The sequence below is a fragment of the Serinus canaria genome, chromosome 1 (genome assembly GCF_022539315.1).
Source record: "Serinus canaria isolate serCan28SL12 chromosome 1, serCan2020, whole genome shotgun sequence".
NCBI classification, from domain to species: domain Eukaryota; kingdom Metazoa; phylum Chordata; class Aves; order Passeriformes; family Fringillidae; genus Serinus; species Serinus canaria.
Window position 1 is genome coordinate 53,991,365 of NC_066313.1, and position 22,031 is coordinate 54,013,395.

The 22,031-nt window shown below is 44.8% G+C and overlaps 2 protein-coding genes and 2 non-coding genes across 4 annotated transcripts in view; 3 read left to right on the forward strand and 1 right to left on the reverse strand.

Moving 5' to 3' along the window:
• Positions 1-436: 436 nt before the first annotated feature.
• Positions 437-5,640, forward strand: TPT1 (tumor protein, translationally-controlled 1). Its single transcript, XM_050980064.1, has 6 exons — positions 437-575; positions 825-898; positions 1,551-1,741; positions 2,476-2,581; positions 3,891-4,007; positions 5,427-5,640. The coding sequence occupies exons 1-6, from the start codon at positions 548-550 to the stop codon at positions 5,427-5,429; spliced, it is 519 nt and encodes a 172-aa protein (XP_050836021.1). The 5' UTR covers positions 437-547; the 3' UTR covers positions 5,430-5,640.
• LOC115484884 (small nucleolar RNA SNORA31) lies at positions 5,232-5,361 on the forward strand. The gene has a single exon (XR_003945618.1). It is a non-coding gene; the product is annotated as a small nucleolar RNA SNORA31 (small nucleolar RNA).
• Positions 5,641-6,292: 652 nt separating the features above from the next.
• Positions 6,293-6,428, forward strand: LOC115484885 (small nucleolar RNA SNORA31). The gene has a single exon (XR_003945619.1). It is a non-coding gene; the product is annotated as a small nucleolar RNA SNORA31 (small nucleolar RNA).
• A 7,105-nt stretch (positions 6,429-13,533) lies between these two features.
• Positions 13,534-22,031, reverse strand: part of GTF2F2 (general transcription factor IIF subunit 2) — a 79,708-nt gene continuing 71,210 nt past the window's right edge. Inside the window, exons 8-9 of the mRNA XM_030234699.2 lie at positions 18,997-19,140; positions 13,534-14,378 (exon numbers count right to left, since the gene is read on the reverse strand). Of these exons, the coding sequence (XP_030090559.1) occupies positions 14,259-14,378; positions 18,997-19,140 (264 nt within the window). The 3' untranslated portion in view covers positions 13,534-14,258. The remainder of the gene's footprint in view (positions 14,379-18,996; positions 19,141-22,031) is intronic.

A 22,031-nucleotide genomic window follows, 5' to 3' on the forward strand; every position in this document is an offset into this window, starting at 1 on the left:
CCTGTTCTGGAGTGCTGCTATCAGTCACAGCATTGCCAGCCGGGCAAGGGAGGGGATTGTCCTGCTCTGCTCTGAGCTGGGGCAGCCTCATTTCGAGCGCTGGGGGCAGGTCTGGGTAACATAGTGTAAGGAAGACACGAAGCTATTAGAGCGTCCAAAGGAGGGCAATGACGATGGTGAAGGGCCTTGAGGGGAAGCCGTATGAGGTCCCTTGGTGAGTAGATCCTGGAAGGGGCGGAGGGGAGGCCTCGGCGCAGGGACAGCTCCCCGGGGCGGCGCCGGTGGCCGCTGTGGCTCTGCCCCGGCCCGCGCGCCGGGAACCCCGCGCTCGCGCCCCCCTCGCGCGGCGGTTCCGGGCGCGACCGCGCGGGGGCGCCGCTGGCGGAGGGGCGGGGCGGCGCGCAGTGCGCGTGCGCGGTGACGCGCGGGGCCGTGCCCGCTATATGAGCTCCGGCAGGCGCTGACTCGGCCCTTTCCGCCCCGCTCCCGCCCCGCGCCCGGGTCGCTGCGCTGAGACCCCGCGCCCCCGCCGCCCCCCGCCGCCGCCATGATCATCTACCGGGACTGCATCAGCCGTAAGGCCGCGGAGGGGGGGGGGGCGGCGCGGCCGGGAGGGGCGGCTGGGCCGGCACTCGGATCGGGGAGGGAAGCACGGCCCGGGCCCGAGCGCTGGGCCCGGCGGTGCCGCCGCGCATGTGCGGGGCTGGGCCGGGGGGGGTGGTGCGGAGCCCGGGGGCGGGAGCAATGGGGGGGAAAGTGGTGGGTGCTGGGAGGCGGAGGCTGACGCGGCTGGGTGTGTATGTGTGTTTGTCTGTCCCCCGCAGAGGATGAGATGTTCTCGGACATCTACAAGATCCGGGAGGTAGCGGACGGCCTGTGCCTGGAAGTGGAGGGGAAGGTGAGTACCCGCCCGCCCCGAGGGAGGGAGGGAGGAAGGGTTGCCGCGGTGACTCACGGCCGGTGGGGAGTGGGGGTGGTCTCCCTGCGAAGAGCCCGAGCAGGGAAAGAGAGAAGGGAAGACTCACCTTGGCCCAGTGCCCCGTGCTGCCGTAGATGGTGGCTGAGAGAGCCCGGGTCAGCCAGACTGGAGTGTAATGGAGCTTGGGTTATGCACCCTGGGGGAGTCGTGCTTGGGAGTCATAGAATCATAGAACGCTTTGGGTTGGAACGAACCTTGAAGATCGTCTAGTTCCAACCTTCCTGCCATGGGCAGAGACACCTTGCACTAGATCAGGTTGCTCAAAGCCCCATCCAGCCTGGCCTTGAACACTTCCGGAGGTGGGACATCCACAGGTTCCCTGGGCAACCTTTGCCAGTGCCTCCCACGAAAAGAATTTTTGCCTAATATCTAATCTAAACCTATTGTCTTTCAATTTGAAGCCATTCCCTCTTCTCCTGTCACTGGGAAATTAGTGCTCAAGCTGCAGCCAGGTTCCTTGCACTGAACTGTCTCTCGAATTGTGCCCTGCTGTCAGGTCATAGGAGTGTAAGAGCGGTAGTGCTAAGGTTTTTTGCAGAACCGTTAAGTTTTTTGATGTCTCTAAATCTAGATGGTCACCAGGACAGAGGGTCAAATTGATGACTCTCTAATTGGTGGCAATGCCTCTGCTGAAGGTCCTGAGGGAGATGGAACAGAAGCCACGGTCATAACTGGTGTTGACATAGTAATTAACCACCACCTTCAGGAGACCAGCTTCACAAAAGAATCCTACAAGAAGTACATCAAGGATTACATGAAAGCGTAAGTGTTGGTGGGCTATTCCTTTCAGTTGGATTGCAGTGGTTTTGTGTGCTTGAGGTTGTAAAAACAGCATTGGATTTATTCCTAGTAGGTGTTCATTCTGATACAGGTGTGAAACTGGCTGTGAACCTGGCTGTGAACTTCAGTAATGTCTTAATGCTTGGCAGAGTTGGGGCTCTAAAGAATGGGGGATGGAATATCTGTGTTTATTTTGGCTGAGGTAGAGGACCTGATCACGTGCTTTGGATCTTATTAGTAGCATTGCTGTTTTCTATTTCTCCATGTGGAGGGACAGAGGTGGTAAAGAAAAGCTTCTGAAGCTTTTCTAGAGTGACAACGTAAACAGCTAAAAAACTGTATGAATGGGTCTTTATGCTAGTTTGTGGTGTAATAGCTCTTGGTTGGTGTTCAGTGGGGTTAATACTGAAAGTGAAAAAACTTTGTGACATGGGTGAGCGATACTTCTGGTGCTGTGGAAAGGGCTTGCTGATTTTTTGCCTATCACTAGCCTGGTTGTAAAATGACTTTGATAGGAATAGCAGGTACTGTTCTGTGATTTCACTTGAAAAACTTAGTTAAAATTTGGGGGCTTTGACAGGAAGTGCAGGGAAAGGCAGCAAAATCTGTGTTTGACAGGTAGCTGGGTTTACTCTTTCTGCTATGATATCTTGCCAGACAATGGAGATACTAGGCTAGAACATGTTTTCAGAGCATTTTTTTTATTCTCCTTCCAGAATCAAAGCCAGACTTGAGGAACACAAGCCAGAGAGAGTAAAGCCTTTCATGACTGGGGCTGCAGAACAAATCAAACACATCCTTGCTAACTTCAAAAACTACCAGGTAAGTTATGTCTCCTTACAGCAGTATTGATAGGCTGTGATTGGTTCATCTGCTGAACAGCTTGTTGAGAATTTTGATGGCTCTTGTGGGGATGCTAACTTGACAGTCTTTAAAAGTATTAGGGGCCCTGAGAATCAGGGAGGAGAAATGGCCAAAGACTGTTAGCTGTTTGGTGGTCTCATTTCAGCTGGTAATGCTTGCAGTTAGTTATATTTGTTGTTAGGTGATTTAGGAACTGTGCAGTTAGACTTGGAAAGTAGATCACTGTGGTCCTTGCTGTCTCTTAATCTGTTCATAGCAGCAAGGTAAAATTACTGAATCACAGAAGGCATTGGGTTAAAAAACGTCGTCTAGTTCCAATTCCCTGCCATGGGCAGGGACACATTCTGCTAGACCCAGTTGCTCAGAGCCCCTTCCAACCTGGCCTTGAACACTTCCAGGGATGGGGCATCCCCAGCTTCTCTGGTCAGTCTGTGCCAGTGCCTCACCAGCACCACAGTAAAGAATTTCTTCCTAATATATAATCTAAATCTATCCTCTTTGGAGTTTCAGTCATTCCATGTTGTCCTATTGCAAGGTGCCCCTGTCAAAGTCCCTTTCCAGACTTTTTGTAGCCCCCTTTATGTACTGGGTGCTCTAAGGTCTCCCTGGAGCCTCTAGGGGTGAACAGCCCCAACTTCCTCAGTCTGTCCTCATAGGAGAGGTGCTCCAGGCTTCTGACCGTCTCAGGGGCCTACCTGGGCTTGGTCCAGCAGGTCCACATCCTTCTTGTGTTGGGATCCCAGCTCCAGAGCTGGATGCAGCACTCCAGGTGAGGTCTGAGCAGCGCAGAGGAACAAAATCATGTCCCTTGCCCTGCTGGTCATTCCACATTGGATGTTTGGGTTTCTGGGCTGCAAGCACTCAGTGCTGGGTTACACGGACTTCTTTGTCATCCAACACCCCAAGTCTTTCTCCTGAGAGCTGTTGTCAATCAGTTCCCAAGCCCCACACATATTTGTGCTTGGGGTTGTCCTGACCCAGGTATAGGGCATTACACTTGGCCTGTTGAACTTCACAAGGTTCCCATGGACCCACCTCTCCAGCCTGTCAGGGTCCCTCTGGATGCCATCCCTTTCTTCTGGTATATCAGCCATGGTGGCACTAGGATGGACAAGCTACAGAGAAGAAAAATCCCTGTGGCTGGTCAGAGAGACTTTTAAACTGAGCTTGGTGATGTTGCATTGTTTATACAAAGGTATTGTATAAAAAGGCATTTTCTCCTGGCATTAGCCAATTAAGTGACTTAGAGACACATTCTCCTCTGAAGTTCTTTGTAGGGGAGAACATGAATCCAGATGGAATGGTGGCTCTCCTGGATTTCCGTGAGGATGGTGTGACCCCATATATGATTTTCTTTAAGGATGGCTTAGAAATCGAGAAATGTGTAAGTACTGAACTGAACTGGGTTTATGTGCCCAAGTACAGGGTGAGCTCCTTCATCTTCTGTTCTCCTGTATCCCTGTTGAAGTTGAACACTAGCTGCCAGTTTGAAAACTTTTAGTATTGTGTAAGTACAGCCTGATTGGTGCTTTTGTATTATACAAAGTGCCTGAAACTTTGAGTACTATTCAGTTGTACTAAAAGGGGATGTATATCATTGCTGTGATTCATGGTGACTTAATGGCCAAGAAATGCAGAAAGGATGGCCCTGGTGAGACCTGTGTAATTGGGAATAGGTTTAAACCATTAGATTAAAGAGCAGGTCCTCTGAAATGGAGCACTTCTACTTTGGATCCCTTTTCTGGAGGTTAATTGTGAAGTACCTTGCATGGTCATGTTCCATCTGCTTTCACTTAATCTGATGCCCTTATACAAGAACTGTCAGTTTAAATATTGCCCTAAATTTGGGAACACAGTATTATTTGACCAGATACTTAACCTTTTTCTGTCTGGAATCTCCCAACTACCTGGGCTCCTATGGTCTGCTTTAACTACTCTGTATTGGAATGTGGTTAGCACAAGATAGTATTTGGATCTCAACACTTGTGGGTTTTTGGTTTGCTTGGAGACCTGTGGAATTCACTGCAGTGTGGGATCTACAGTTCCTTTGCCCATTGTGGACTTGTGAAGTCTGTATATAGACAGCTAAATTTATCTGTAAAGCCTCTCACAGGCTTTCTGGTATGCAAGTCATGTAAAGATGAGCTAGATTCTGGTGTGGAGCAGTAGCCCAATTAAAGGAATACTTCAATTGGCCAGACTGACACAGCACCTCCCACAGCCTGATAGAGGGGGGGATGTCTCTTCAGGCGTGGAACCTGCATGACATCTCCTAGGAGCAGAAGCTTCTGTGCATCTCTATGGGGAGACATCCCTCTATGGAGCACACCTTTTGGATGTTTTGTTTGGATAACTCCACCTACTTCAAGGTGGAGTAAAAGAACAGTAGCAAGGTGTTCCCATGTGCAGTAAAACCTGCTTCAGCTTCTTGGTGCAGCTTTTTTCAGAGACAGCTGGGTACATTGTAAGCTCTGGTAGTTGTTTAGGATGTGCTTGAGAGGAAATCTGAACCTTGGTGTGTCAAGAAGGAAGGGTGTGAATGAGTGCTCAGCCTGGCTTGCTCAGCAGCTGGTGGGTGCCAGTTGCTCTGTACAATTGTAAAAATGATCAGCATCCTCTGATAGACCATGAGCACTTTTCCTGTTGCTCCCTGGTTTGCACTATGATGCAAAAATAACTTCCTTGTGCTTTCTGCCTGCCTGACTGTGGCAGCCCAGATTGAATTAGGGAATACACAAACAAGTTACAGAAACTTGCTGATACTGTCATGACCTTTAACTAACACTTGCTACTCTTGTTTCAGTAACAAATCAAACAGTATGGTTTTGGATCACTCGTCTTCATAGCTGGCTGCTGTTTCTTCTTCATCGGCACAACACCAGGAATCAGCAATGTCTAACTGGACTGATGTCATCTTGAGCTTTATTCACTTATTTTGACCCTGATTTGGAGTGGAGGCATTGTTTAAAAAAACATCTATCATGTAGGTTGTCTAAAATAAAACTCATTTAAACCCATTCTAGGTGATGTCTTTTGGTCTGATGTGTCTCTCAAGGTGACTCGAAGGAGAGGTTGTACCATGGATTGGATGCTGTCAGTAGCACAGCTGGTGCTAGAGCAGTACAACTGGACTGTTTCCAGATAGATTTCACAGTTTGCCTGTGGCACTGGAGTGCAAAAATAGGTTGATGTCAATAAGGCAAAGTCCAAGAAATGTCATAACGGAGTGGACCACCTTCATCTTTTGTGATTGTGCAGAGACATATCTCTGGAAGACATAAGAAGGTAATAATAAAAACATCCCCGAATGGAATATGTGCTACTCAAGCTGAGTGCTGGCTGAGCTGCTTTGTCAGACAAGAGCACTTGAGCCTCTCTTCAGCTATAGTATGTTTCCAAGATCAAGGCAGGAGGCTGAATGGGAATACTGGGGAGAGAAGGTGAAATGGCTGTTTTCCAACACAGCTTGGCTGTGGTACGTTGAATTTGACAGCTGTTGGGGAGCATATTCATTAGAATTCAGTCAAGTTGCAGGATTTGCAGTTTTTCTGTACTTGGTCTTTCAGAGAGTGATGTTAGAATGGCCTAGCCCTGCCCTAGACTTCCTCCAAACCAGGGGCATGCCTGAGTGTTTGTAACTTGTGTTCCTGCTATGTTCCTTGTTAGGGAATGCATCTGTTTGACAGACCTGGAGCAAACGCTGTTGCTTCTCAGGTTCTCTTTTGAGATGCAACAGTAATGGGTTCCTTGCGCTTTCTGCCTGCCTGACCTGGTGGCAGTTAGGATTGAATAAAGGAGCACAAATTCCTTCAGAGCCCCACCTGGAGCAAGAGGGATGTCTGTTGCTGCTGACCCTGTTCCTGACCAGGGATGTTGCCTTGGACTGCTAATCATTAACTTTTTTCTTGCTGCAGTGATGACAGAGGCATGGGAGTTTAAGGTGCCTGAAAGGGAGGGCATGGCCCACTTGCTAACTGTTTTATCTCCTTCAGAGTTTTCACATCTTTGCTGTCTTGTGTCAGTTTTTGGCCCCTGGTGCTGGAGGGTGGAGGGGGGTTCTGCAGGGTGAGATAGATATGGCAGAAGGCTGGGAGGAGTGAGAGACTGGAGGAGGGAGTGGAGCCTGCCCTAGTTATCTCCCAGGTTCCTGTCTGGTTAAATACACCTATTTTAGTTCTGTGGGAACTTCATATATATATATGTGTTTATGGGGTTTTAATTTTTTTTTTTTGTTTAAGCTTTTTCAATAAAGGATTTCAGGTTAGCTGTGCTGGATGAGGTGCAACTTTGGTGTAGCCTGCCTCATCCAGTGAGGCTGGGAGGCAGGTTCAAAGCCTAGATAAAAGTCACTGAGGCAGCTTGTGCTTTTCTTGCAGAGGATGTTGTTAATGGGGCCAGGTGAGGATCTTATTTTCCCTTTCCAGATGCATCTGCATTAAAAATGGGACATTAAAAGAGGGAGAGGAAGCAGTTGAGACTTCAGTTGAGTAAAGTTAGTGTGGGCAGGGCAGTGCTGGTATGCCTGTGCTGCTCCTCAGAGCCCTGGCTCCCACTTCCTGTGAGTCAATGTTTTAAATTCTGGAGCTGATATGTGGGAGTGAAAATGACTCCTCCCCCTGCGGGCTGGTCCTGCCAAGGCTGGGAGCCTGGGCACCAGCCTGGAGCAAATTGCCACGTGGCACCTGTGTACAGATGGAGAGCTGCTTTGAAAAGCAGGTGCTTCAAAGCACGATGAACGCAGCCTTGCTGCTTGGTTGAATGGCATATTGTGTGTCATCCTGTCTGTACTCCAGGCTCATTGGGGTATTTAATTGCTGTGTGCAAACATTCCTAACTAGGGAGTTCTGTGCTCCAAGCAGCAGTGCTCTTCTGCATGGTACAGCCTCTGGTGGGAAAGCTCCTTTCAGCCTGCTTTAAGGAAGTGTCAGTTCAAAGGCTCTGGAGATGTGGGATTTTGTTTGTTTCTTCAGTGAGCTGGAAGTGAAATGTTATTGCTGGGCTCACTGCACTACCCAAAAACGCATTGCTGCCTTCAGTTTCTCAGGGAAGAGGATAAGCATTGCTGCTCTGCAGCATCACGTCTGTCAGATGCACCAGGGAGGGTGTGGTAGGGAAGGACTGCGGCAGTGCCAAGTGGTTGTTGCAGCTGCACTGCTATGCAGTCAGGCTGAGGGAGAGGTGGGAGTCACTACATGCTGTGAAGGGGAGCCCATGCTGGAAAATTCACTTGTCCACAATCCATGATGCAGCTTTGCACTGGGGAGGAAGTCTGTGTATTTCCTTATAGCATAATTCTTCTGGCCCATCTTCATCTCAAGCAGCTGTTTCTTTAAGTGGTTTGAAAAGGAAAGTCTTCATACTTCAGACAACAGCTTTGAAGTTATTAAATTGATAAAATCCCGCATGATAACAAATTTGCCTTGTGCTGCTTAAAATACAACTGGAACTGAAGGACAGCTTTTAACACTCAGCCCAGTCTTCTTTTAAAATGTGCTTATCAGGCTTGCATCTCACATGCCTGGAAAGATACTTTCAGTGGATTTGGGAGGGATCCAAATTGCATTTTCCCTGAGCCTCATGGAGCAGGTTAAGCAGCTGGGTAAAAACCTCCCTTATGCTGGCTGGGGTCTCAGGCTCTGTGGAGCCAGGAGGGTGCTCCTGCACCCACTATGAGCTGGATGCTGACAGGAGAGGGAAGGCTGATTTGCTTACAAAGAGAAAAACCTGCCTTTCTAGTTTCAGGCTTCTGTGGTTAAAGGAGTGATGCCTTGGGACTGAAGGAAACAGCTGCTGTGCTGGGCACGTGTCCCATGGTCTCCTTGACTTTTTGCCCTCAATGTCTGCTTCTTGTCTTACAGTTTTGCTACCCCACCTACAAATTCACTCTATTTTTGGCCTTTGGAAGCAAACAAAAACCCCCAAACACCTTCCAAGCTCCAGTGACTGATGTTAATGTCCATTTTGCTGCTTGGCCATCTGCTTTGAGGAGAAATGGTGCAGACCTGGGGGTGTTCATGCAGTGCACAGAACATGTGGTGTTCTGGGAGAGGCACTGGTGTCCCCACTGCCCCTCTAGGGTTCCCAGCTTTGCCCACTGAGCTGGGGGTGGATGCTAGGGCCCAAGTGGGTGAGGGTCTTTGAGCCTTGTGCAGCCCTCAGCTTTGGCACAAGGAGGGAGAACCAGCAAAGGGAAGATTCTAAATGAAAGTATGTAGGAAACACAGTTGGGTTTGATTGGTGTGTGGGGCTTTTTTTGTGAATTTATTTTTTAACTCAGTGAAGCTCACAGCCAAAAGGCTGTTACAATAAGCACAGGGCATGGCAAATAGAATAAGACTGATTTTTTTTTTTTTTTTTTTTTTTTTTTTTTTTTTTTTTTTTTTACATTTGGAAAAAAAAATGGAAAAGCTGCAATTTGCTTACTTCCCTAAGCAAGTCCCTGACTGTTGAGCTGGCACAGGTCAGCTCACTTCAATCTTGGCAGTGGGCAGCTGTTCAGGGAGGATGCCTTTATTAAAGAGTAATTGTATCCACATACGATACTTCTGCTTTCTCATACTCTGCTGCTCACTTGGCACAGATAGGATGCCTCCCTCTGCTCCTGTGAACCTCCATCTGCACTTTAGCTCTGTAGCCATTTCCCTGGGGTGTCACTGCCATTGTAAGCTGGGATGTTTTGCTCTGGACCAGGAAATATCTGTGTCACTGTAGCTGGCAGTGGGAGATCAGCAGTTAAACACCATGTTCATTAGCTCAGGGATAAATGTCTTTGTAGGAGGGAAAAACCCTAGCCAAGCCTGGAAGTTCTTGCCCTAAACAGTACCAAATCCATTCACAAGACCACAATCTTGCTGGTTTGCAGTCCCTGTGTCTTGGTTGCATTTTGGTTGAAGCCGCAGCTGGAAGCTGTTGTGTAAAGATCACAGCCAAGTGCCTGTGGCCAGGGCTGGTGGCTTGAGGTAGCTTTTTTTGGGTGCCAGCAAATGCTGGCAACCCTGCCAGTGTGCTCTGCAGGAGTGGGTGGAATGTTGTTGAGGATGCACATGGCTGCTAGGCATTTTAATCCACTAGAGCTGCATTCATCACCTTCTACCTGAGGCAGAAGTGATCCAAACACCCTTGAAGATCTTTTTATGACCATTTTGGTTGTGTGATGCCAGTCTTGCCAATGTAGCAGCAGCTGGACACACTGATAAAATGCTGAACCATTGTTTTCTCTGCAGCCCACGCTTTATCATGGGAACTAACAGCTGGGATTCCCCTCCCCATCTGTAACCAGCAGTAGTAGGAAGGAAGCACTGCTGGCATTTTGGAGAGCAAACCTCTTTTTTCCTATCCTCAGTAAGGTGCAGATGTGCGGGCACAAAGCAGTGCAGCTGTTTGATATTTTTTTTTTAATAGGGAATGTTCATGAACATAGATGTTGAGAGAGTTTTTTAAAGATTAGCTTCCCAAATTATTTGTAGCAGAGTGGTTGAAAAATGGCCAGGTAAAGCTGGGTACTCCTGTCCTCCTCAGTTACTAAAACCCCACTGTTGCTACTGGAGTGGTCCGGTTCAAGGGCTGAGGTTTAGCTGCTTTACCTACAGCTGTGTCTGACCCGAGCTGGGTGCCCCTGGCCTCTCCCATGGCAGTAGGGAGGGATGATTTTGCTGCCCCTGCAGCTGTGTGCTTGCTGCAGCCACAGAACTGCCTGCAGCTGCTGGTGCTTCCTCATGCTGCCCATAAAAAGGTGTTGCAGGGAATCAACTCTGCTCTTCACCCACCAGCTGCAGCTGCCCCAGCCCACCACCCATCCCCAGCAGCATGTGCCATCCCAGTACCCCCATGTCCTGATTTTCATCCATGCTCATTTCTGAGTAAATTTCTTCTCAGTAGCTGTTACAGTGCTGTGCTTTGGATTCAGAATCTGAGCGGTGTTGGTAACACACCGATGTTGTTTTTCTGCTAAGCTGTGTTTACCCTAAGTCAAGGACATTTTTCTGTTGTCTCATGTGCTGCTAGCAAGAAGGGATGCAAAAGAAACAGGACGGGGAGGGGGAAGCACAGCTAGAACAAAGGACCTGGGCTCACCAGGGATATTCCACACCACAGAATACCATGCCCAGTGTATAAATGGGGGCGGGGGGGACTTACCCATAAGGGGGGAGGTCTGCCATCAGTCAGAGGGTGATGAGCACTTGTATTGTCCATCACTTGTTTTTCCCTTTTTATTAGCATTTTTATTTTTTTTTTTACCATTACTACTATATTTTGGTAATTTTCAGTTATTGAACTGTTCTTTCTCAACATACTAGTTTTACTTTTCCCTGACGTGGGGGGAAAGAGAAGGGAGGTTGAGTGAGCAGAGAATCTCTAAAGGGGTGGCTGTCTCCTTGTGTCTGCTCAGGTCCCTGCTGGTACTGCCTGAGCTTACCATGTATATAATTTCCCATGACTCAGACTGGTCATTTGGGTCAAGCAAGGCTGGAGAGTGGACATGCTTTTAATCTTATTTAATGGCATTTAGCACACAGAACTTCTGCTCATGCCTGTGGCACCTGCTCGCCAAGCAGCATTCTGGCCACTAATACTCAAGAACATCTGCATGAGCAGAGTTCAGCATCGAGCAGAGACAGCAGCAAATGGGAAGACCAGCAGGGAATTGTTCATCGCTGCTGCGAGTCCAGAGTTTAAATTAATCCAAATGTGGGGGCCAGGGAATAAGACCTGAACGCCTCCAAGCCTCCTCCTCTCTTCTGGCAGATGGAAATCCTGCCAACAGCACTTGTGTAAGGGCGTTGTGCAGAATAAGTGTAGCAGAGCTGGAGAGCTTCTGCTGGTTATTAAGTGATGGATCCAAATGAGGTTCTCCCAAATGCTCAATCATTATCCAAGCCTTGCATGAATTTAGACTAGTCCTGCAGTGCCCTGGGTTACTGCAGAAGGTGCAATATGGGGCTCATAGCAGTGTGTTTATCTTGCTGCTTCTGTCTCTATGATGGTTTGTAGTGTAAGATCCCATGGCTTAGCTGCAGGCTGGATGATGACCTGACAAGGGCACCTAAAAACTCACCTTCATCTTTACCATGTGCTCCCACAGGCAGGAGCCAGCAGAGCCTTTGAATGCATGACACAGGTCCTGCTGTCAACACAGGAGAGCATCTTTCATGCTGTTGATCAGCATCTCTGAGGGCTCATTGTTACCTTCTCTCATGCTGCTTGGATTTTGTGGCAGCTTTTGAGGCTAAAATTCCAATTCCACCCTAACATGCTAGAAAAACTTCAAAATCATGCAGGAAGCAGGTAAAAAAGTAGCTTACAAGCTACATGGCTTCTGGACTCTCCACTGGTTATCTTTTCTTCATTTACTCTGATATAGCATTTTCATTTTTGAAATGCTGTTTCCTCACTGTCCTGCTCTTCATTATTTATAACTGGTGCTATTCCACAGAAGTACAGTTTGGCATTCCTCAACTTTTCTGGTTGCTCACTGGTTGAAAACCCCTCTGCTTCTTTTTTTTCTTTACTTCTAGCACTCTACACGTTTTTAATGATACCCATAAAAAAAATCAACCCTTTGCAAACACCATAAACCCCATAAAAAACAGAGTGCTCTGCACATTTTCCATTACTCCTGAGCAGAGCTTATTTACCCTGTCCAAAGGCACTCTGCAGATCAATAAAATACCTCCTTTACTTACATGTTCAGGTGTTTCATGCTGACTGATTATGTCCCTCTCGACTGAAGACAAACTGTGAAGCAGCTCACATAAAACGAGAAATACAAGCAGATCCAAAACTTTCCTGCTAAACTACTCCTGCTGGGGATTCCACTCAAGGTAACCATTTCCCTCTGGAATGTCACAGTCATTTTTACCTGTGGTAAGGAATTACACCACTACTTAATCAGGATTGCATGGCATCCCCCTGCATGGTTTTAGAGGACCATGTGAGGGGCAATACAAAGGAGAAGCTTACCTAGACTTGCTGGGTGCTTCAGCTTCACCTGCTGAAACAGGACACGGATCCCACAGAGGAGCCCAGCTCATGAGAGACAAAAACTCTCATCCTAGTCATCCCTGAACGCAAGTCCACAGAGGACAGCAGTGTGAGCAGGCTCTGGCTACTGCCCGGGAGCACATCATGTTCCACAGCAAGACACAAAGGCTGACTTCCTGTGTTCCTCTCAGCATCCTCAGATGGCTCCGGCAGCCATCTGCCAGCTGGGTCCTGCTGTAGAGCCCGAGGAGACACGAGTCAGTGGCAGTGTTTATGAAAGCACAACCCCTCCTGGAAAGCGATCTGCTCTTCAAAACTCTCAGCAGTCCCTCTCCTGGGAACTGGGCACTTCATGCCACAGGACACTGAGCACTAGCCCCAAGTGTAGTTAAGAGCGATACCTACACAAACAACTCTAGAAAAAAATTGAGCAAAATTGTGTGACTTATGTATAAGAGCTGTTTTACAGACCTCTAAAAGCACTTCACCACTCCCAAAGCCTTTCATTGCTTCGAAGTGGACCAGTAATGCAATGTTTGCTTCTCACACATGCCTCCTGAGTCATCAGGGTGAGCAGAAATGATGCATACACCTGAAGGACATGAGAGAATGTGAAAGCTGAGCTATCAAACCTCACCTGCTTAATTTACAGGTATCATAATGAGGTTATCCCCACTCTGTTTTTTGCTTTCTTTAACATAAAAGCTTTGAGAATTAAATCGTCCCTTCCCTGCTCCCTTCTAAAAAGGATATTGAAGGAATAACCCTTGCAGTGTGCATTTCAAAAATGAGGGAACAGAGACACAGACACATTTAGCAATCTTTCTCAAACCACAGAGGAACCCAGTGGCAAAGCCAGCAATAAAAATATGCTTTGAAAAAACACTTCAGACTTATGCCACCTAAATCACAATGTGTTCAAGTCAATATTGTGTGGTACAAATTAAAATAATACATTTATTGATATGCTTAAACAGAACAAAGGTATCAGCATAAAAACAAAACAAAAGAGAAAACTGTTCCTTCCTGTACCGAACAGACATGTCATTTTTTTCTCAGCAATCACATGGAGGGGACTGACATCTTCCCACTGACTTTATGGGTATTTAACTGCATTGGTTTGTTCCCAGAGAGTCTAAGGATTTTGAGGAGCACCATGGTTGTGGCTGTTCTTCCTATAGCCTCATACCAGGAGGAGTGGCATGTCCATTCCACACAAACACTGCACAAAGGGTTGTGCACATTTGCAGGCTTCCAGGCAAAGCCCTGACAGATCCCAGCAGAACCCAGGATATTAACCTGGTTACACTGGAATGCAAACCCACAAAGTTATGGTTTCCTCTAAGACACATTTTCCATCAATGTTATCGAGACTAGGAAAAGCCACAAAGCTACCAAGAAAAAGTAAGAGGAGAACTCAGAAGATTTCTAATAAAGATAAATCTAATACAAGTTTATTCTATAAACTTTTCCTGTCAAAAGACAAAGCATATATAGAAACATACAAGAAATATTCCTTGTGGAAAAAAGCTACAGAAAATTACAAAGTATTAGCTGCTTTAATTTATCTTTATCCTTGCAGAAATGCACTGTGCTCAGTCCTAAACACCACAGATCCCTCAGTGCAATCACTCTTACATCATAAATATTTTTGTTAATCACTCTTTTCTTCTCCTTGGTAATGTCTGTATTCCGGCTTCAGCTCCCATGTGTTTTTGTGGGTCCCCTTTACATTGTAGATGCCTATTTCTCTCAAAATTTCTTTCAAGTATATCTGAAAGGAAACAAAAGTTCAAATTAAACAGGCAGGCAATTGCTACAGTTCCTACACATGCTCAATTGCATGGACTCAGTTCCTAAGGGGCAGACAGCCTGGCTGGCTGATGGGCACTAACTGGTGTGGGAAAGACTCTGGGATAGACTTTGACCCTCAGGCACCAGCAGAGATTAGCACAAACCCCAGGGATTCAGCAGGGAGCACCCGAGCCCCAGAGGTGATGGCTCCCAGGCAGTCACTCTGGGAGGCAAGTACTCCAGGGGCTGCTGAAATAAAGTTACCAGCACCTCTTGGGAGCTATTATGTCACACATCTTCCTCCTGCTGGAATTTCTCCAATTGAGCTAAAAGCTCTTGACCTTTCTTTCTGCTTGGGCTGGGATTATCTTGAAAATCCTTGCCTTATTCAGACTTTGTCAAAGCCTCAATCTGTTGGTTTTCATGCCATTTTGCAAAGCTTTAAGCATTTTATTATGGCCTCATTTTTAGAGGAGAGCCGAGTGTATGTCTGAGAACTTTCTAATACCTTAAAATATTAAGGCTTGGAAGAGAAACAAGAAAACCAGAACAAGTAGAGCTATTATGCCAGAAGTATAATAATCTTTGACAAAACACAACTCGCTGATATTGCCCTCCTTCACTCTTTATAATAAACACCAGTAATTTTCTTAAGAGTCACAAGAGCCTGCTTGTTTGTTTAATTATTAATTGGGACTGAGATGAGTGGATTGTCATGGCAACTACAGTCCACAGTTTAAGAATCCCCACATTAAATTCATAATTGCTCGAGTTTGAGCAATTTACTCCTGTTGGAATGCTTAAATTGAACTGGAGTTGTTGAAAAATACAAATGCTTGTATCTTTGCATCTGCAGTTCCACTAAATACCAATGTACTCCAAGCCATTAAAACCAATAAATATATGTTGAAGACACAGGAAAATAAGAAAGGCTGATTTTCTAAGTGTTTCTTGCACTCTTTCCTTCTTTACTAAATGGAAAGCTAAGAAATACATGAACAAAAAATATGTTCTCAGTCAGTAAAATAAGTGTATTTTAGTAAAACTTATCCTTACTCTCCCTCTCCATGTACGCATCAAAGGTATGCAAAGCAGCCCAACACATAAGAAAGGTGACTGTCAGGGATGTGCATATGAACCAGCTTCTGAGGGTCTTCTAGGGTGTTTCCTTTGAGCAGAGTAGCTGGGCTCAGGAGCAGGCAGCTCACTGTGCAGGGATGGCTCCTCAGCCTTCTGGGGCGCAGGATGCAAACCCCAGCAGGTGGCAGCAGCAGAACACCGCCGTCCCCTCGCACACCTCGTCTGTTGCAGAGATGCCGTCATTGTTCCCCTCAGGTACCCGGGACACACGCATGCTACGGCAGCGATGCAGCACGCGTGGTGTCACAGGTGCTGGGAGCAGGTGAAACAGCCATTTCTGCATGGGTGCGTGCAGATGTGCACACCTGCATACCCACTGCCTGCTTTGCAATCCCTGCGCATGAGGCAGTGTCACCGACAGACACTTCAAAGCATGGCAGAGTGGGTGGGAGAAACACCTGGCTGCAAGGTTAAATTCTGCTCCAGATCACATGGATAGAGAACTGGAAAAAATCCCACATAATTGCACCCAGTGCCATGAGGTACACTGATGTGCAGTTCTCAAGCTGGCAGATCTAGTCTGCCTGCTAAGCTGGGTCACAAGGTGTGATGCTGCTGCTAGGCTCAGGCACAGTGCAACCATTATGGCTGAATTGTCCACAGCACCCACCCAAACCCACCCACCCAGCTACATGAAGGCTATTTTTAATTTCAAGTACTTTTCAGACCTAATTACCCAGGCAGTTCTGCTTCTCTCAGGGCAAAACTTCCAAGAGTGTAACAAAAACCAACCCAAAACGAATAGCAAGGTAAGGTCTGAGACACAGATAACAGCACTTCAAGCTGGAACCATGAACTGCAGCAGCTGAGGATTTGCCACTTACTTCCCATCTCTGCTGCAGGGGGTAACCAGGCAGGAGAGGTGTTAGGGAGGGCAGCTGAGAGCATTAACCCCAAAACATCACTGTGCGTGCACAGACAACACTGAACTGCTGGAGTTTTTATACAATTATGAAACATCACTGTGTGTGCACAGACAACACTGAACTGCTGGAGTTTTTAGACAATTATGAAACATGGATAATCCCACTGTGCTGTGCTGTACCTGAGAGCAAGTGGCTTGAAGAGATGAGTTCAGGGGATGCTGTGATTTTTCCTGCAGGATCAATTCTCCTTCTAGAAACCAGGACTCCCCACCTGGGTCTGCAGTGCACCAGGCTGGCCTATATCTTAAAGTACAGTGCTCTGACACTGTACCATGGAGAGAAACCCTACACTACTCCCAGTGATGCCAAATACTGAATTTTAGAGCCTGGCGATTTTGTAATCAGGGGGCCGCAATTTTTTCTCAGAAAGGGATCCAGTGCATTTATGTACATATAATTCTAGCACAGAAACTCATCTGTAGGTGATCTCTTAATATATTTAAAGCATCTTCTGCTCTGTTCTACCTTTCCTCATGATTTTTTCCATATAAAGTGAGATGTTATCATGGAATTATGGGATAAAAATTTCTGAGGAGTTAACTTACAAGCTCTAAAAATACTTCTGAAACTTTGAGGGGGAAACAAACCCTGTTGTATTTAGGATAACCATTACTTATAGCTAAAATAGAAGAAAAAATCCAAACAATCTACTCAATTTTTTAAAAATACAGTTCTTATGCCACTGGCTCCATCCTGCTTCCATTCTTCACAAATACTTGATATCTCACAGACAGTATTCTGTTCTCAGCCATGAAGCCCAAGTCTGGAATTACTGCAATATTTCTGGGGAGCATTCAGTACTTACAATCTGGGTAAGTGGCAAAAGATTTGCCTACTACTGCAAATTGTTATTTTGTTAATAGAATAAAAAACAAATTAATCAAGTTTTCCCTAATATAGCAGTCATTTACATTCAGAAAATACTTGTTTTGTGATTTCATGACACAAATAAAAGATGGCAGCAACTTTTTGTGTAATATGCAACATATTCTGTAGCAAGGGTTTAATTTACTATTTACATTTACCATTACATAAGAAAAGTAATGGTAAATGTAAACTTCAAGTTGTTTGTAACTTCAAGTTCTCCGGTGGCTTAAGTGGGAGTCTACTGCAAGCTGATGTCATGATAGATGAGATAAATCTGTACCGAGTTGCATTCAAAGTGATCGAGATAGTGACTGCCACACTTCTCTTACCAAAAATAAAACCCACTTAAAATTTTCTTGCCACTTCCTCCATACCTTCCTCCTATTCCTTCCTCCTTCTCAGCTCCCATGACCCACACACCTTCTCTGTCGCAGAGATATGGAGCTGACTCATGAGATAAACGAATGGAAGACATGGATATGTTACTCAACTTTCAAGTTTCCTTCAAGGCACTAGAACACAGTGAAGCTACATGGATTTTACTTGGGTAACATCTTCATGCAGCTTCTAACCAAACAGACTGGTCACTTATACAAAGGCTCTGACAGAGATACACTTCATTCTAAATGAGAAGTGAGTAAAACTGTTAAACAAGCATCTTCATTTCTGTCCTTTTTTTTTACAGAGTATTTTTTCCATAATCCAGCTGTTACTGTTCTTTCTTCTGCCTTAGCTCTAACAACCTGTGACATTACTGGTCCATTTAGACTCAATTAAATCCCCTTAAGTCTTCGGAAATCTGCAGCAGGGTTGAGGATAAATATTGAAGTTGGCAATGAAAAACATCAAAAACACTGAAGGTCCTTTGCATATCACTGTCACCCTGCCACTCTTGCCTGGTCTGCTCAAGGAAAGCTTGAACACAGAAAGACGGGAAAGAACTGAAAAGTTATGGGTCATACATGAAGAGGCTGACAAGACACTGCAAGACAACAAAACCATCACATACGCAGATGTCTTGGTGCTTTTCTTGTCTGTGAATCAAAACTGCTTAAAAGCAAACCCCAAATAAATCCTAAATATCAACCATCTAAACTCTTAACCTAAAAATTACCCTATTTGTAAAGGAAATCCAATGATTTGGGAGGCATTGAGCCTGAGGTCATAATGCCTGAGCTCCTAACATGAATAATCCCTGCATTTAATACAAATTCCATTAAATATAGAAAAACAGCAAAGAAAATCTTTGTTTTGTTGCTGTGCCAAAACAAAGTTCAGAAGCTGAGGGAAAGGCTGACCATAGACTAACATAAGCTGCTACTGCCAAGAGAACTAGGCTTCAGTGAGGACAGGAGTAGCAGGGGAGACATGAGAGAATAACAGAATTTGTTTCCTAGTATTAAAGCAAACCTAAAACAAAAAGAGACCATTTAGGTTATTTAAACCATCTCTGTCAAGAGAAAGCACACTCACTGCAATGTCTGGTATCCTACACTGTCCTACAATGCTGAACTTAAAACTTGGTGATTTCAGTTTGTTATAAAACATATTTAGAGAGGAGTTTCTAAGGCATATAATACATACTAAACTATTTTCTAGATATGCAAAATACACACAGTAGTAACAACTGAAAATGTTTGTATTTACAAGACTTGCAGTACGTACCACTGGCTGTTTGGTTATGTCCACCAGGTCTTTAATGTTGTAATACTGATGTTTCTCAAAGGCTGAAAAAAGCATGTCCAACACTTGTTGTTTATCAGCTCGAGCTCTTTTACCATCTTCTTTCTTCTTCTTCTCGTATTCAATCTGTTACAAAACATGTTTTAAAGACATTCACATGTAATGCTGTATAATTCTCAGTGCTGACATTAAGCTACAAAAAAGTTCTTCTATTTAACAAAACATTGTTGAGTGCTTTTCATCTGGAGAGTTTTTTTTTGAACATTCAAATATTCTTTTAAGAACATAAACTAAGCATTTTGTCCTCAGCACAATAAACTTCTCAGATTATCTGCTTTAACCAGAAAAAAAAAAAAAAAAGTGGAAACAGAGCCTGCAGGTGCCCAAACCCAGGAAAAAAACTAATAATAGTACAGGAATCCAAACTGAGACTGTATTCTCACTCCACCTCTGTTGGTACCAGCTTCTGAGGCACAATGACAAATGTCAAACAACCTCCAAACTCCCATGCTCAGGAAAATCCACAGACTAACATGGCTACATCCACAATCATAACAAGCACCTGCGCAAAAAATATTCCCAATGGCAGTTGGACACTGCCTCATTTTCTCTAGAAGCAGCACTCAAGCTGCTGCATAAACTCCATTCAATATACAACCAATCTTCAAAGACACGCTTTGAGGATCTGGATGGCTTCTCTTCAGGAGAAACCAGAGTAGCACACATGAAGTTGCACTAATCCCAAAAAACCAAACCTTCTAAGCAGGCAGAGGCCCCTTGTTGCCACACATCATCCTACTTCAAACTGTACATTAAAAATTACTTAACCATTATAATCTGCACCAGATGACTATATATCTTCACAGAAACTTTCATCGCCTCCAAAAATACTTCCTCTGATTCATCATCAGAAGCACAGACCAGCACACCCCAAACAAACCCCAGCTGCCAGAGAGTACCAACTGTGACACCTGCCAGCACATCACCCCACCCACCCCCAATACCACCCTGGAACAGAAAACCAGCCAGCTCCTTGGAACCAACAAAAGTGATCCAGAAGGTAGTGTAAGTCACATAATTATCAAGTGCTTTCAGGCAAACTGCGTGGGCGAATCCATAGCGGCACAATGTACAGCAGAAAAGATGCATGTGATCAATAAGGGACACACGCCTGGCTGTAAATGAGGTAATTCTCTATGGGAGTTGTTCTGCTTCTGATGGCTCAAATCTGACTCTCAAAAGGAAGACCTTCAGATGAAAAGGCTGGAAATGAAAATGCACAGATCTACTAGATACTAAAGATCTTATTTTTAACAAGAAAGATTGGTTTTACGGCCCAATTCGTTTTTTTCCTATGTATCCTTGCCAGCTAACTCCCTCCTACTCTCAGAGTGAAAATAGCCTGTCTCTTGGTAGCTGTCCCAAAGTGGCTAAAGAATATTGCCACCTTTGTTATGGCTCCCAGGTCTTCAGCCAGCCAACTACCTTCTTCACATTCTGAAATGGATGTAAATCATTAAACTGGATGCAGAGCAATTGTTCCCAACCTGTAGCTTGAAGTCTCTTCTGCTTTAAACTAAAATGGGTGTGCACAAATAAATACTTGTCTGCTTTTCTAACTCCATGCAGTGTTATAAAAGCTACAATCTCACCACACAAACCCATCTTGCAATTGATTTTTATCCAGTAAATACAGTTTAGTTTAATTATTTAACTCTTTAGCCAGTGCATTTAAAGAAGAATAAATCTTCAAAACAGTAATAGCTTTGCAACACAGCAAAAAGTAACATCAAGCAAAGCAGTTTGACAGTACATCATCTTGGTTGCCAGGATCCACAGCAGAACTGCTGCCCCACGAGAGGAGGAACACAAACCCATGACACTGGCTTTCCCTTAAATAATAGCATGTTAAAACATTTGCTTTTTCTGGAAGTCCAACAGACAATTACTAAAAAAATTCCATGTGAATATTCTAATAGTCTTAATTAATGTATAAAATCAACTCACATAAAAAACGGTGTATCAAACCCTCCTTTTATTGAACAGTTATTAGATGCTGATCCCCAGTTGCCCAATCTCTAATTAGCAAAACTCTAGCATTTTCCTCTAACCTCAGTAACAGTTTCCATTGCTGTCTGATAGAAGAGCACATTAAGAAGTGCTAAAAAAAAAAAAAAAAGCAAAAAAAAGCCGGGTGTCTTCTGTTGCTGATTTCTTTTTGACCTTGTGAATACACTGCTCACAGCAACTTACAATGCAGTCTTTCTCTTTTTTTCCTTCCTGTTTTCTTTGCAAACAGGATCCTCTATGTAGTAGGCTTAAAGCACTTTTTAATAGTAATGTAATAAAATGCACCTACACTGTAAACTAATTAGATGTCTCTAAAGTTCGGTGGTATTTTTAATTTAAAAAACATTCAAATACTATTTGATTTCAAGGAAGGACCATTTTAGAACAAGCTGTTTAGCACAGAAGTTGTGAGTTTATCCCCAGAAGACTTTATACTGAAATCAATTTTTCTTTGTTTACCTTCCCAGGATGTTGCTAAACTTGCTGAAAAGCTGCTAAAATTGCCTTCTTGAAAGTATCATTAATACTGAAGCTGATGTAACTGCTTTGGTAGACAGCGAATACAAAAGTGATAAAAAGAAGTTAGAATAAATCCAAATTACCTAAAGATACTTTGAAGTAGTCCTAAAGGTTTTCTTGTCTCCTGAAGCATGGAGACCAACCTCTACAGTACAGGACATTGGGAAGAGAAGACCACAAAGAAACCACTAAAAGAAGCCTCTGAAGGGCTAACCAGAACCACTGAAGAAACTTTCTGCTGTATTATGAAAAATAATTAAGTCACAGAAAGGTTCCAGCTTCAAAAATATTAACCTTGCAACTTTGCAAACACGTTTAATATTTATAGATATAATGGAGGTCTTTTCCCCAGAGAAGAAAAGCTAAGTTACAACCTTAGCATATATTGTAATGGAATTGCAATTTCTTCAAATAAAAATAAAGGTGCA

What these genes read in the sequence shown, in the direction of transcription:
- TPT1 (XM_050980064.1), top strand. Translation starts at nt 548, where the DNA reads ATGATCATCTACCGGGACTGCATCAGCC. An exon ending in GCCTGGAAGTGGAGGGGAAG is followed by an intron (nt 899 to 1,550) that starts GTGAGTACCCGC and finishes CTCTAAATCTAG; the next exon opens with ATGGTCACCAGGACAGAGGG. An exon ending in CTAACTTCAAAAACTACCAG is followed by an intron (nt 2,582 to 3,890) that starts GTAAGTTATGTC and finishes TCTCCTCTGAAG; the next exon opens with TTCTTTGTAGGGGAGAACAT.